Source organism: Loxodonta africana, chromosome 4 (genome assembly GCF_030014295.1).
Source record: "Loxodonta africana isolate mLoxAfr1 chromosome 4, mLoxAfr1.hap2, whole genome shotgun sequence".
NCBI classification, from domain to species: domain Eukaryota; kingdom Metazoa; phylum Chordata; class Mammalia; order Proboscidea; family Elephantidae; genus Loxodonta; species Loxodonta africana.
In genome coordinates, this window is record NC_087345.1 from 190,870,451 (window position 1) to 190,886,780 (window position 16,330).

Genomic DNA, 16,330 nt, shown 5'->3' on the forward strand with positions numbered 1-16,330 from the left:
AAACACTTCCTATCAGAACCTTTGGGATACAGCAAAAGCGGTGCTCAGAGGCCAATTTACAGCAATAAATGCACACACACAAAAAGAAGAAAGGGCCAAAATCAAAGAATTATCCCTACCACTTGAACAAATAGAAAGAGAGCAACAAAAGAAACCCTCAGGCACCAGAAGAAAACAAATAATAAAAATTAGTGCTGAACTAAATGAAATAGAAAACAGAAAAACAATTGAAAGAATTAACAAGACCAAAAGCTGTTTTTTTAAAAAAATCAACAAAATTCATAAACCACTGGCCAAACTGACAAAAGAAAAACAGGAGAGGAAGCAAATAACCCAAATAAGAAATGACATGGGCGATATTACAACAGACCCATCTGAAATTAAAAGAATCATATCAGATTACTATGAAAAATTGTACTCTAACAAATTTGGAAACCTAGAAGAAATGAATGAATTCCTAGAAACACACTACCTACCTAAACTAACACAAACAGAGGTAGAACAACTAAATGGACCCATAACAAAAGAAGAGATTGAAAAGTTAATCAAAAAACTCCCAACAAAAAAAAAAGCCCTGGTCCAGAGGGCTTCACTGCAGAGTTCTACCAAACTTTCAGAGGAGAGTTAACACCACTACTACTAAAGGTATTTCAGAGCATAGGAAAGGACGGGATACTACCAAACTCATTCTATGAAGCCACTGTATCCCTGATACCAAAACCAGGTAAAGACACCATAAGAAAATTACACACCAATATCCCTCATGAACGTAGATGCAAAAACCTTCAACAAAATTCTAGCCAATAGAATTCAACAACGTGTCAAAAAAAAAAAAAATTCACCATGACCAAGTGGGATTCATACCAGGTATGCAGGGATGGTTCAACATTAGAAAAACAAGTAATGTAATCTACCACATAAATAAAACAAAAGACAAGAATCAGATGATTTTATGAATTGATGCACAAAAGGCATTTGACAAAGTCCAACACCCATTCATGATAAAAACTCTCAGCAAAATAGGGATAGAAGGAAAATTCCTCAACATAATAAAGGGCATTTATACAAAGCCAACAGCCAGCATCACCCTAAATGGAGAAACCCTGAAAGCATTCCCCTTGAGATCAGGAACAAGACAAGGATGCCCTTTATCGCCGCTCTCATTCAACACTGTGTTGGAGGTCCTAGCCAGAGCAATTAGGCTAGATAAAGAAATAAAGGGCATCCTGACTGGCAAGGAAGAAGTAAACGTTATCTCTGTTTGCAGATGCCACGATCTTATATACAGAAAACCCTAAGGAATCCTCCAGAAAACTACTGAAACTAATAGAAGAGTTCACAGAGTATCGGGATATAAGATAAACATACAAAAATCAGTTGGATTCCTCTACACCAACAAAAAGAACATCGAAGAGGAAATCACCAAATCAATACCGTTTATAGTAGCCCCCAAACCAAAAAAACCAAACCCAGTTCCATCGAGTCAATTCCGACTCATAGCAACCCTATAGGACAGAGTAGAACTGCCCCACAGAGTTTCCAAGAAGCGCTTGGTGGATCTGAACTGCTGACCCTTTGGTTAGCAACTGTAGCACTTAACCTCTATGCCAACAGAGTTTCCACAGTAGCCCCCAAGAAAATAAAATACTTAGGAATAAATCTTACCAGAGATGTAAAAGACTTATACAAAGAAAACTACAGTACACTTCTGCGAGAAACCAAAAGAGACTTACATAAGTGGAAAAACACACCTTGCTCATGGATAGGAAGACTTAACATTATTCTACCAAAAGTGATCTATACATTTAATGCAATTCCGATCCAAACCCCAATGACATTCTTTAATGAGATGGAGAAGCAAATCACCAACTTTATATGGAAGGGAAAGAGGCCCCAGATAACTAAGGTATTACTGAAAAAGAAGGACAAAGTGGGAGGCCTTACTTTACGTGATTTTAGAACCTATTATATAGCCACAGTAGTCAAAGCAGCCTGGTACTGGTACAACAACAGATACATAGACCAATGGAACAGAATTGAGAATCCAGACATAAATCCATCCATATATGAGGAGTTGATATTTGACAAAAGCCCCCAAACAGTTAAATGGGGAAAAGAGGGTCTTTGTAACAAATGGTGCTGGCATAATGGATATCCACCTGCAAAAAAATGAAAAAAGACCCATACCTCACTCCATGCACAAAAACAAGCTCAAAATTGATCAAAGACCTAAATATAAAATTGAAAACGATAAAGATCATGGAAGAAAAAATAGGGACAATGTTAGGAGCCCTAATACATGGCATAAACAGTATACAAAACATTATTAAGAATGAGAGGGGGGACCATGGTTTCAGGTGACATCTAAGTCAATCAGCTTAATAAAGTCTATTAAGAAAACATTCTGCATCCCACTTTGAAGAGTGGCGTCTGGGGTCTTAAACGCTAGAAAGCAGCCATCTAAGATGCATCAATTGGTCTCAACCCACCTGGATCAAAGGAGAATGAAGAACACCAAGGATACAAGGTAATTACGAGCCCAAGAGACAGAAAGGGCCACATGAACCAGAGACTACATCAGCCTAAGACCAGAAGAACTAGATGGTGCCTGGCTACAACCTATGACTGCCCTGACAGGGAACACAACAGAGAACCCCTGAGGGAGCAGAAGAGCAGTGGGATGCAGACCCCAAATTCTCATAAAAAGACCAGACTTAACGGTCTGACTGAGACTAGAAGTACCCCAGTGGTCGTGGCCCCCAGACCTTCTGTTGGCCCAGGACAGTAATCATTCCCTAAGCCAACTGCCCAGACATGGACTGGACTGGACAATGGGTTGGAGAGGGATGCTGGTGAGGAGTGAGCTTCTTGGATCAGGTGGACACTTGTGACTGTGTTGGCATCTCCTGCCTGAAGGGGAGATGAGAGGGTAGAGTGGGTTAGAAGCTGGAAAAATGGAGATGAAAAGAGAGAGTGGAGGGAGAGAGCAGGCTGTCTCATTGGGGGGATAGTAATTGGGAGTATGTAGCAAGGCGTATATAAGTTTTTGTGTGAGAGACTGACTTGATTTGTAAACTTTCACTTAAAGTACAATAAAAATTATAATAAAAAAAAAAGCCTAGAAGAAATGGACAAATTTCTGGACATACTGCTCACCTAAATTAACACAAACTGAGGTGGAAAATCTGAACAGAACCATAACAAGAGAAGATATTGAAAAGATAATAATAATAAATAAAAAACCTTTTAATTAAAAAATAAAAAAAACATCCTGGCCCAGACGGATTCACTGGAAAAGTCTACCAAGCATTCAGAGAAGAGCTTGCACCAGTACTACTCAAAATATTTTAGAACACAGAAAAAGAAAGGATACTTCTGAATTCATTCCATGAAACCAGCATAGCCCTGATAACAAACAAGGCAAAAACATCATAAAAAAACAAAATTACAAACCAATATCTCTCATGAATACAGATGCAAAAATTCTCAAAAAAATTCTAGCCAACAGAATTCTGCATCATATCAAAAAAATAATATACCATAACTAGGTGGGATTCCCAGTGCCGTCAAGTCGATTCTGACTCATATGGAAACCCTGGTGGCATAGTGGTTAAGTTGTACGGCTCTTAACCAAAGGGTTGGCAGTTCAAATCCACCGGGCACTCCTTGGAAACTCTATGGGGCAGTTCCACTCTGTCCTGTAGGGACGCTATGAGTCGGAATCGACTCGACGCCACTAGGTTTCGTTTTTTGATTTAAGTGGGATTCATACCAGGCATGCAAAGATGGTTCAACATTAAAAAATCAATCAACATAATCCACCACATAAATAGAACCAAATAAAAGAATCACATGATCATCTCAATCAATGAAGAAAAGACATTCAACAAATTCCATCACCCTGATAAAAACTCTCGATAAAATAGGTACAGATAAGACTCTCAATAAATAGGCATAGATAGGAAATCCCTCAACATAATAAAAAAATTTTTTTAAATGGCATCTATTCAAAAACAGGAAACCCTGGTGGCATAGTGGCTAAGTGCTACAGCTGCTAACCAAAAAGGTTGGCGTTTTGAATCCACCAGCCACTCCTTGGACACTCTATGGGGCAGTTCCACTCTGTTCTATAGGGTGGCTATGAATTGGAATCAAATCGATGGGAATGGGTTTTTTTTTTTTTTTTTTTTAATACAAAACCAAAAGCCAACATTATTCTTAATGGAGAGAGTTTGAAAACATTCCACTTCAGAACAAGAAGAAGAAAAGTTTGTCCTTTATCACCACCCCTATTTAACATTGTGCTAGAAGTTCTAGCTAGGGAAATAAGGCAAGGAAAAGAAATAAAGGGCATCCAAATTTGTAAGACAGAAGTAAAACTGTCCATATTGGTGGATGATATGATAGTATATGTAGGGAACCCAAAACACCCCACAAGAAAACTACTGGAACTAGCAGAAAGATTCAGCAGAATAGCAGGATACAACATAAACATACAAAAATAGGTTGGATTTCGATACACCAATAAAAAGAAGTACAAAAAGGAAATCAGGAAAGCAATACCATTTATAATAGCCCCTGAAAAAATAAAATACTTAAGGAATAAATTTAACCAGGGCTGTAAAAGACTTATACAAACAAAACTACAAAACAGTACTGCAAGAGAACAAAAGAGACCTACATAAGTACAAAAATATACCATACCCATGGATAGGTAGACTCAACATTGTACAAATGTCAATTCTACTCAAAGCAATCAACAAATATAATGCAGTCCCAATTCAAATACCAAAACCATTCTTTAACGAGATGGAAAAACTAATCATTAACTTTATATGGAAAGGGAAGAGGCTCCAGATAAGTAAGGCACTACTGAAGAAGAATAAAGTAGGAGGCTTCGCACTACCTGACCTCAGAACCTACTATACAGGTATGGCAGACAAGACAGCCTTGTTCTGGTACAATGACAGACACGTTGACCAATGCAACAAATCAAGAACCACCCACCTGTAGTGACCTGATCTTCGAAAGAGGCCCAAAATCTATTAAATGGGGGAAAAGACAGTCTTTTTAACAAATGGTGCTGGCAAAACTGCATGTCCCTATGTAAGAAAATGAAACAGGATCCATACATCACACCATCCTTAAACTAATTCAAAATGGATCAAAAGACTAAATATAAAACCAAAAACCATAAGGATCATAGAAGAAAAAATATGGTCAATGCCAGAGGCCTTAATACTCGGCATAAATGGGATACAAACAATAACTAGCAATATGCAAACATCAGAAGAGAGGCTAGATAACTGGGATCCTCTAATAATTAAACACTTATCCTTATCAATAGACTCCGCAAAAAGAGTTAAAAAGAGAACCTACAGACTGGGAAAAAAATTTTGGCTATGACATATCTAACCAAGGTCTAGTCTCTAAAATCTATAGTAAAATCCAACACCTCTAAAACAAAAAGACAAATAATCCAGTTAAAAAATAGGCAAAGGGTATGAACAGACAATTCGCCAAAGAAAACATCCAGGCAGCTAACAGACATATGAGGAGATGCTCCCAATCACTAGCTATTAGAGAAATGCAAATCAAAACTACAATGAGATGCCATCTTGCCCCGACATTACTGGCACAAATCAAAAAAACAGAAAATAACAAATGTTGGAGAGGTTTCAGGGAGATTGGAACTCTTATGCCCTGCTGGTGGGAACGCAAAATGGTACAACCACTATGGAAAATGAGGTGTTGCTTTTTTAAAAAAAACTAGAAATAGAAATACTGTACAATCCAGCTATTCCACTCCTAGGAATGTATCCTAGAGAAATAAGAGCCGTCACACGAATAGACATGTACACATCCATGTTCACTGCAGCATTATTCACAGTAGCAAACAGATGGAAACACCCTAAGTGCCCATCAACAGATGAATGAATAAACAAACTATGGTACATACATAATGGAATACTATGCAGCAATAAAGAACAATGTTGAATCTGTGAAACACGTAATAGCACAGATGAATCTGGAGGGCACTATGCTGAGTGAATTAAGTCAATCACGAAAGGGCAAACACAGTATGAAACCACTATTATTAAAACTCATGGAAAGGTTTATGCAAAGAGATAAATAATCTTTGATGGTCATAAGGGATAGGAGGGATGGGGAGGAAAAGAAACTAACTAGACAATAGATAAGTGGTAACTTCGGTGAAGGTAAGACAGTACACAATACCGGGGAAGCCAGCACAACTTGACCAAACCAAAGTCAGAGAAGCTTCATAAAAAAAAAAAGGACACATCCAAACTCCTTGAGGGACTGAGGTACTAGGCTGAGGGCCGGGACCGTGGTCTCAGGGTCATCTAGCTCAGATGGAATAACAATTTATAAAGAAAATGTTCTACATCCTATTTTGGTGAATAGTGTCTGGGGTCTTAAAAGCTTGTGAATGAGCATTTAAGATATTCCAGTGGTCCCACCCTGTCTGGAGCATGGGACAATGAAGAAAACCGAGAGACAGAAGAAACACATGAGAAAAATTAGCCCAAAGGACTAAAGGACCACAACTATCAAATCCTCCACCAGACTGAATCCAGCACAACTAGATAGTGCCGGCTACTACCACTGACTGCTCTGCCAGGGATCCAGAGCTGGAGAAAAATGTAGAACAAAATTCTAACTCACACACACACAAAAGAGCCAGACTTACTGATCTGACAGTGACTGGAGAAGCCCTGAGAGTATATCCCCTAGACACCATTTTAATTCAGTACTGAAATTACTTCTGAGTTTCACCCTGTAGCCAAAGATTAAACAGGCCAATAAAACAAAAAATAATGTAGCTTAACCATGTATATGAGAGTAAGTGGGCACACCAGCTCAGGAGCAAGGACAAGAATGTGGGAGGGAACAGGAAAGCTAGATGAATGTAAATAGGGAACCCAAGGCCAAGAAGGGGAAGAGTGTTGACACGTTGTGGAGTTGGCAACCAATGTCACAAAACAATATATGTATTGTTTAATAAGAAAATAATTTGCTCTGTAAACCTTCATCTAAAGCACAATGAAAAAAAGAATAAACATACTAACTTGATAAATTTTGAACCCCACTGCCCCTCAAAAATCCCGAGAAGTTCAAACTCAACATCTGTAGGAAATGTACTAGGATGATGATTGCACAGTGCCTCTGAAGCAAAGGGTAAGAAATGAGATCTGTAAACTAGATCTTAGGCATTAGTGGGATTGGACGGCTGCGAAGAAGGTAAGGATGGTAAAGGGAAAATATAAGGTTTACTTTCATTCTCTCCTGCCTTCTTGTTCATTGTTTCCATTTCAGACCCTATTTCAGCCTGTGGCTGGACAAAAGAGGGATATATAGAGATACGGAAGATAATAGGAAGGTTTGCTTCAGTCATCCATATGATCTATAATAGTAAGCAAAAGAAAGGTTCAGAAAAAGAAATAAAATTCCTTTTAGTGGCAGTGGCAAAGGAGGAGCAATGCCAGGGACACTACTTCTCCATTAAGAACGCATTTTTGTTAGATGAACTTAATTCAGAGTTTACTTTTTTGTGTGTATTTTACTAAACTGGTTATATGACTAAAGCTAGTACAAAGTGGTTATTGCTATATATTCAAATTTATTTATGTTAAAAAACCACATTTTATACCAAAAATATTAAAAATTACCTCGTGGTGCTTTATTCAGTGAAGGAAACTCAGTAGTTTTAGAACTGCCTGCCTCATTCTTCGATAGTTTTGAATATGATTTTGAAGATTCAGTAGCATAGGGTGAAACAAACTCATATTTCTCTAGAATAAATTTAGAACACGTTATCCATAAAAATGGATCACATTTATAACTCTTTTTATATTTACACACTGAGTCATTTATCAATAAAAATGAAATTAAGTCAATTGAGATAAGTAAAATTAATTTTCTTTAATCATTAATTCACTCAAGGTCACAAAGATCTATACATTTAGAAGGATAGTTTTGGAGATGACAACTCTAAACAGAAGCCACTGGCCTTTTCCTCCAATTCATCCAATATTTATTACATTTATTTTTCATAAATTCTATTTATTATAAAAGTAACATATATCATTGTAGAAAGCTCCCATTCAAACACAGAATTATAAATGTCTTTAATCATTGGTCAGAGATCACACTGAAGACAGACAAAAGCTGAGAGATTTAGCTAGAAGTTGTAACTGAAGACCCTTGAGAGAGAGAATGCTATTGACACATTTATTTCAGAAGGCATGACTCAAGGCTAGCCATTCACGTTTTGTCAGATAAGGGTAAAAGCTGAGGATGATTTGTTAGCCACTAAATAAAAACCTTAATGCATGTTAGGGTGATAGTCCCATACTGTCAAATTTATATTTATCCGTCTCTTAATTCTCACAAAAAGTCCTGGCTAGATTGTTCCCATGCAGTTGTTTTGATACATCTTGAAATTAAAAGTTTAATGTAATTTTGGAGATAAGTGATATAGAAGACTAGCTGTCCTAAATGATCTGATTCCAACAGCTAAAATACTAGATTAAAAATCTATTTTAAAATATATTGCTGAGATGACATAAAAAAGGTACTCTGGAGGCCAAAAATGAAGTGAAATCATTTAACTTAGGAATTTCTGCTAAGCCCAAGAATATGTGAGCTTCTGCCTGGTATAGTGGTTAAATGTTTGGCTGCTAACCAACAAGGCTGGCAGTTCAAATCCACCAGCTGCTCTTGGAAAATCTACTGGGCAGCTCTACTCTGTCCTGCAGGGTTGCCATAAGTCAGAATCAACTCGAAGGCAACAGGTTTGGTTTTTTGGTACCTGATGGAAAACAATTCTCCCAGGGTCTCTTCTGTTTCTGCATATCTTGTGAGCAGAGGCACTGACTGCCTGTATTCTACACTAACTTTTCAAGGATGGTTGAACAGCCTTGGATGATAGGTTTATTTACTGTCTATTATAATAAAAATAATGTGTCCCTCCAGAGTAAAGGTCAGGCAGGCTTATTTTCCATTATATAAGCTCATGGTTCCTCTTGTAATATAACCCACCACACGCATGTATAGGTGTCACCTGGCCCTCTTTTTGTCAGCCTGTGGGAATTAAAGTTCGGAGATACAAATGCTGATACTCTGGTTACTGCAACTGATATAAGTAATAAATTATCCTTTGTTTCTGTTCCATGAGATTTGTGTTTTCTATCAGCATCTATGAAACTATGGCAGGCTAACTTGTTAATCCGTAAGTACAACAAATCTCTGACCATTCACAGTTTTTGACACTGCCTTGATGGCTACCTGAGTAAGATGTAGATGTTAAGAGATGAAGTCCAACACTTGAACACCAATGTTCATTGCAACACTATTCACAATAATTAAAAGGTAGAAACAACTTAAATGTCCATCAACAGATGAATGGCTAAACAAAATGGGGTACGTACATACAATGAGATACTACTCAGCCAGAAAGGGAAATGAAGTGCTGATACATTCTGAAACATGGATGAACCTTGAAAACTATGCTGAGTGAAATCAGTCAGTCACAAAAGGAGAAATATTGTACGATCCCCACTTACATGAAATACTTGGAATTGGCAAATATATAGAGACCAAAGTTTGAGTGGTTGCCAGGGGTGGGTGGAAGGGGAAAAGAGGGATTCATTGTTTAGGGGGCACCAGGGTCGCTATGAGTTAGAATCGACTCAATGGCAATGTGTTTGGTTTTTTGGGGTTTTTTTTTTGAGCTTCTGTTAAGGGTGATGAAAAAATTTGGAAACAAAAAGAAGTGATGGTTTTACAAGATGATAAATGTCATCAGTATCACTGAATTATATACGTAAAAAATGTTAAAAAGGCAAATGTTTTGTTATGTATGTATATATGTCTGTGTGTGTGTATATACATATATTTACCACAATTAAAAAAAAAAAAAGGGAGAGAGATAAGGTAGGCCCTGCCCAAGCTGGGAGTCTAACAGGAGCCTCCATTATTTTGATGTAGCTCAAAGAATTACAGATACTAAAAAAAAACAGTAAGTAAGAAATAATAGTAGATGCAAAAGTGGACTGCAAAAACTTGCCTGTCATAATCTTAGAGTCGAATAGAAATTTAAAATAAAAATTCCTCCATAAAAAAATTGGTAACCAAAAGCTAACTCTCACATTCGAATTCTGAATTCATGCTTAATGAATAATCCAAAACATGACCCCACGTGGGTATTGCTCCCAGAAAATTGGTAAAAGAAAACAGAATTCAACTCTGGAGGAAAAAAGTTAGATCCATACCTCAAATTATTCCCAAGATAAAGTCCCAAAGGAAAAAAAAAAAAAAAAAAAAAGAGAGGTATTCAGTTAAAAAAAAATAAACACATATGGAAATAAGACACCATGAGTGAGAGCAAGAAAGCAGAAGAGGGACACCCACAATGACTTCAGAAAACAAAACTGTCAAGAAAAGACTAGAACATAACCATCTTTAATGCATGTAATGGAGCACAGTGGTTAAGGGGCACAGTGGCTAAGAGCTAAGGCTGCTAACCAAATACGTTGGCAGTCCAAATTCACCAGCTGCTCCTCGGAAACCCTATGGGGCAGTTCTACTCTGTCCTCTAGGGTAGCTATGAGATGGAATTGACATTACAGCAGTGGGTTTGGGGTTTTTTTTGTTTGTTTGTTTTAACGCATGCAAAAAAAAAGACAGAGAGAGAAAAGAGAGAAGCTTGTAAATATCAGCAAGAAACATGACACCAAAAGACTGAAAAAATACATTTGAAGAGTAAAAAGACCTGCTAGAAATGGAAACATATGACAATTGAAGCTAAAAATTAGTGGAATTTATGCTTCTGGTTCTGACAGTACAGCTGGTATCAGGCTAACCTTCCAATAAGATCCAGAAGTGATAATTACTGGAGTTATCAAATACAGATTTTAAAATAACTATGATAATATGTTCAAAAAAAGATGAAATTTTCACCAAAGAATTAGAATGTATTAAAAGAATCAAACAAAAATACTAGAACTAAAAAATATGCTAACTAAAATTAAGAAGTTAATACAAGATTTTTAACAGAAGAATGCAGAATGTAAGAGGGAAAAATACAGATAAACGAAACATTAATACTGAAGCAAAGACCACTGAGCAAAACAGAAATGAAAATTACAGACAAGGGCATAAGAGACATATGGGACTTGAAAAAAAGGTATGCTATATCTACCTTGAAACCTCAAAATAAGAGGAAAATGAGAAAGGTTCAGAAACAAAGAGATACTGGCTAAGATTTTCCAAAATTGACAGAAGATACCAAACCACATATTCAAGAAGCCCCAGGAGCCACAAAGGGTAAATTAAAAGTCTACACACCTAGGCATCTCATAGTAAAACACTAATAATAATAATAATAATAATAAAACGTGAAGAGAAGCACAGAAAAAAGATAAATGACTGTCAAAGGAGTGACATTAAGACTTAGAGCTGACTTTTCAACAGAATTAATGAAAATGAGAAGACAAAGCCATGAATACTTTAAAACACTGGACGAGAATAGTTGTCAACCTAGAATCCTATACCCAGTAAGTAAACACATTTTGTGTCCAACAAAAATCTGACTTTCCCAGAAGATTTCTCCAAAAGGAATTTGCTAAAGGGAATTCTTGAGGCAGAACAAAAATGATCCCACTAGAGAAATAGAAAGCAAAGCACTGAGAGCATCAAAAAATATATGTGGATAAATTTAAATGTATATTAATTATTTAAAACAAAATCACAATATCTTAAACAAAAAAAAAGTCACCAGTGAGTCGATTCTGGCTCATAGCAACCCTAGAGGACAGAGTAGAGCTGCCCCACAGGGTTTTCAAGGAAGGCCTGGTGGATTAGGATAACATAAAAAAGGAACCATTATAATGTTGTATTTTTTTTATATTAATCTTTATAATTACAGGAATGTCTAAAATATTTCATTAAGAGTAAAATGAAAAATTACAGTGGGATACCATCTCAGCCCTGCAAAATTGCAATGATGAAAAAAATAAAACAGAAAACAATTGCTGGCGAGGTTATGGGAAGATTGGAACTCTTATTCACTACTCGTGGGATTGTAAAATGTTATGGTGCTTCCTCAAAGAAACAGAAATACGTTATGATCCAGCAATCTCATTTCTAGATATATACTCTAGAAATCTAATAGCAGTGACACGAATAGACATATTTATACTTATGTTCCCCAAAACAACCAACCAAACCCATTGCCATGGAGTTGATTTCAATTCACAGCAACCTGATGCTCATTGCAGCATTATTCACAATAGTAAAAAGATGGAAATAACCTAAAAGCCCATCAATGGATGAACTGATAAACAAAATGTGGTACATATACATACAGTGGAATACCATATCTTTAGGCAAATAACATGCACCTTCTACATTCATTTGTCAACGGTGCCTACCCCTGCGAGGTATTTTGTTAAGTGCCACCATGCATTTTTCTTCTTACACGGTCCTGTAAAAAAAAGTTAGCATAGTGTGCATACAAAAATACCTTGTGGGAAGAGGATATGGTTGGCTAACAAATGTAGAAGGTGCACATTATTTGTGTAAATATATGGTACTAAGAAGTTGCAAAGAATAATGGTGAGTCCTTGAAACACTGTATAATGTGGATGAATCTGGAGGTCATTATGCTGAATGAAACATGTCAATCACAAAAGGACAAATATTGTAAGATCTCACTTCTATGGAAACCCTAGTGGCGTACTGGTTAAGTGCTATGGCTGCTAACCAAAGGGTCAGCAGTTTGAATCCACCAGGCATTCCTTGGAAACTCTATGGGGCAGTTCTACTCTGTCCTATAGGGTCGCTATGAGTCGGAATCAACGGCACTGGGTTTTTGGTCTCACTTTTATAAGAAGACAAGAATAGATGTATAGACCAATGCTCATTGGTGGCTACCAGGGATGGGGGAGGGGAAAACATAATCAAGTGTAGACACATGCTAGTTTTGGTGATGGGAAAAGGAACATCAAATATGGGTGAAGTGCACACAACTTGACCAGGGTAAATGATGTCACTAAGAAGTGCACAAGAGAAAAGGATGTCTTTCATAAAGGATATGACAAATATAATTTGCCAATAACAACCAACAAACGTGTGTAGTTACACAAATGTGTGTACAGGCATATAAGTACATGAATATTAATGTGTGGGTACATATGTATGCACAGTTGAAAGTATCTATTGGCATGTGTACATACAGGTATGTGTGTGCAAGTATGTATATCCATGTATATAATAAACCACATATGGGACACAGGTATGGATATTTCTTAGACATAACTGAAAACCTTGAGAGATTGACTTTCGGGGTTTGAAGATTTTAGGACCACAGTTTCATGGGACAACTCAGGCAGTTGGCATAATACAGTCCATAATGTGTATCTTCTACATTCAAGTGTGATGAGTAGTGTCTGGGGTCTTAAAAGCTTGTGAGCAGCCATCTCAGATATAACTATTGGTCTCTACTCATCTGGAACAACAGAGAAATAAAGAAACCAAAGACTTAGGGAAGAAAGTAGTCTATAGGACTAATAGTCGACATGAACCACGGCCTCATCTACCCTGAGACCAGAAGAATTAGATGCTTCCTAGCTACCACTACCGACTGTTCTGATCAGGGCCACATTAGATGGATCCGTATAGAATGGGAGGAAAATGTGGAATAGAAGTCAAATCTTTAAAAAGCCCAGACTTACTGGGCCAGTTGAGACTAGAGGACTATCTGAGACTATCACCCTGAGATACATTTTAAACCTTAAACTGAAATTATCCCTTGTGGTCACCTTTTAGCTAAATAATAGATTGACTCATAAAATAAAGAATATCACCTATAAGTAATGATCTTCTTTAAAAAAGTCTTCTATAAGAGACCAAATGATCAAAAATTACTCTAAAGCAAAGATAAGAAGATAAAGGCATACGGAAACTAGAGTACTGAAAATGGTACATCTAGAACAGCATGAATGAGAATAATGACACGTTGTGAAAAAATGTAACCAATGTCACTGAATAATTCATGCAGAAATTGTTAAATGGGAGCTGAATTTGTCATGTAAACACAATAAAATATTTTTAAAAAGAGTAGAATGAAAAAGCATACTACAAAAGCTATTCTGAGTAATTAGATACTTATTTTACACCTTCTTGTATAATCTTTTACCTTGTTTTTCAAAGGGTGATAAAGTGATCACCTTTGTTGGGAATTTACTTGGTGCGATTTGCTTGTCTTCTTGATGTTGTATCAATAGATCCATGTTTTTAAATAAGTGTGTGCCTAAAATAAAATTAAAAAAGAAAAATACCATGAAGATTCTATGACTATTCACACACCACTCCCCCAACTCTTGACTTCTGCATTTGTAACTTTTTCTTCTTAAATTTTAGTGTTTAACCACTTGTCTATATTTCTTCAATCTTTAAAATCATGTCACCATTATCTCTTCCTTTTCTTTGCTCTGTGTTCCTGAATAACATCTTTCTTAATTCTATATTTATCCCAATCCGATGTTATTTTGAACCAGAATATTCATTTTTGTATTTGGTCTGTATTCTGTTTTCAACCCCTTCTCTCTTGTGAATTTCTACATTTTAAATTTTATTTAGGACATTTTGATTATATATTCATTATTAATATGTATAAGTTAATTAGCACAGTGGCTCTTAACAGGCATGATATTTTAAATCGACTGAACTTAAGCAACAGCATTTTATTCCTTTGTGTAAAGCTGTGCCCTCAAATTGACAAGGAGTCAATTATTAATACTGAAGTTAAAAAAAAAGGAAAAAAAAAGAACCTAACCAAAAGTATCTTGAAAATTAAGGACACAGAAATACACTTCATCATAATCTACCAGTTTTTATAGAGTAAAAACAAAAAATCAATTTGAATACTTAGTTGAAACATAACAATATACTCTTTCTTGGATTATAAAGAAGTATATGTCTAATACCGTTTCTTCAGGGCTGGAAGCAGTAATGTAATCTCTGAACTTTATAACAGTTAAAGAACTATACCGCAGCTGAGCTATTATGAATTTGTCTGCCATTTTAACCATAAAGAGTGAATTGGTAATTAATGAAATAACTATCTGTTATATTCTTCTTATTACATTAGTCACTAGCCATTCTGCTTTTGAAAATTAAAGCAACTTGCTTATCTAAGCCGGAAGTAGAAAATGACAAGTTGGAACCAACATCGCCCCCTAAACGGATGCTCATGCCCTCCCTCTGCAGCAAAGACCCGAAAACAAAGTAAAAAAAAATACAAATGTCAATCCTGGAACCCTAAGCATCAAATGAAGGGATAAAGAACTAGATCAAACATCAAATGGAAGAAGAAACTGAAGAAAAACAGAGAACAAGGAGAGATGCAGAGTGGAGGTACCCTCCCAACTAACAGGGCACAACATCACCATCTTGGAACATTTATTGTGTTTTTCTCTCTTCCTTTTCTTTCTCCTTCCCACCTAGCCCCATATGCCTCCCCCCAACTCTTGCCACCAGCACCCACCATGCTGCCATAGATAGAATGCCACTGGAGCACTGGCCTGCTGCTGTACCAGGTCTGCCCCACCCCCACCCACGAGCCCCCACTGTGCCACAATTTTTTTTTTCATTTTTCTTTTTCTCTCTTTCTTTTCTTTCTACCTCCCACCTAGCCCTGTATACCAGCTTCCCCCCCAGCCCCCCCAATTCTGGCTGGTCACCAGGTCTACCCTGTTCCTCACCCACTGGCTACCATTTTTTTTTCTTTCTTTCTCTTTTCTTTTTTCTCCCCTGCCCCCCACCTAGTCCCATATGCCACCTCCTTCCCATTGGCCCTAGCCATGCCATCCCAGCTAGAGCATCACCAGCACTCTGGCCCACCACTGCCCCGGGCCCCACTCCTCCTCCCCTCCTGCCACTTAACCAGTTGCTGAATGGTGGGAAGAGAGCCTGTGCCACTACTCGTCCAACACCCCTGCCTATCTGGTGAGAGGCTGTGAATGCTTCCAACCCTCTGACAAATATCAGGAGGCAGACAGCTCCTGCCCAGTCCATCCTCAGCTACTTTACCAAACCAGTGTACAGCAAAGTGGGCTCAATGACCCTGCTGCTGCCCTGCCAACCTGGACAAGGTGGTGAGAGCTACCAGGCCCACAGATAAGATAGCAAATTATGTCTGGCCTTCTTATCCTAACATATCAAAACAAAACAAAGAAGCAGGACAAAACAAATTAATACACAATCCATAAATAAATAAAATGATACCTTAATGTCTTGGAGACAA

At 37.2% G+C, this 16,330-nt stretch overlaps 1 protein-coding gene across 1 annotated transcript in view; it reads right to left on the minus strand.

The window, feature by feature from the left end:
* Positions 1–13,993: 13,993 nt before the first annotated feature.
* The window catches only part of CCDC7 (coiled-coil domain containing 7), a 415,568-nt gene continuing 413,231 nt past the window's right edge, over positions 13,994–16,330 (minus strand). The window contains exon 39 of the mRNA XM_064285199.1: positions 13,994–14,433. Coding sequence (XP_064141269.1) covers positions 14,196–14,433 — 238 coding nt within the window. The 3' untranslated portion in view covers positions 13,994–14,195. The remainder of the gene's footprint in view (positions 14,434–16,330) is intronic.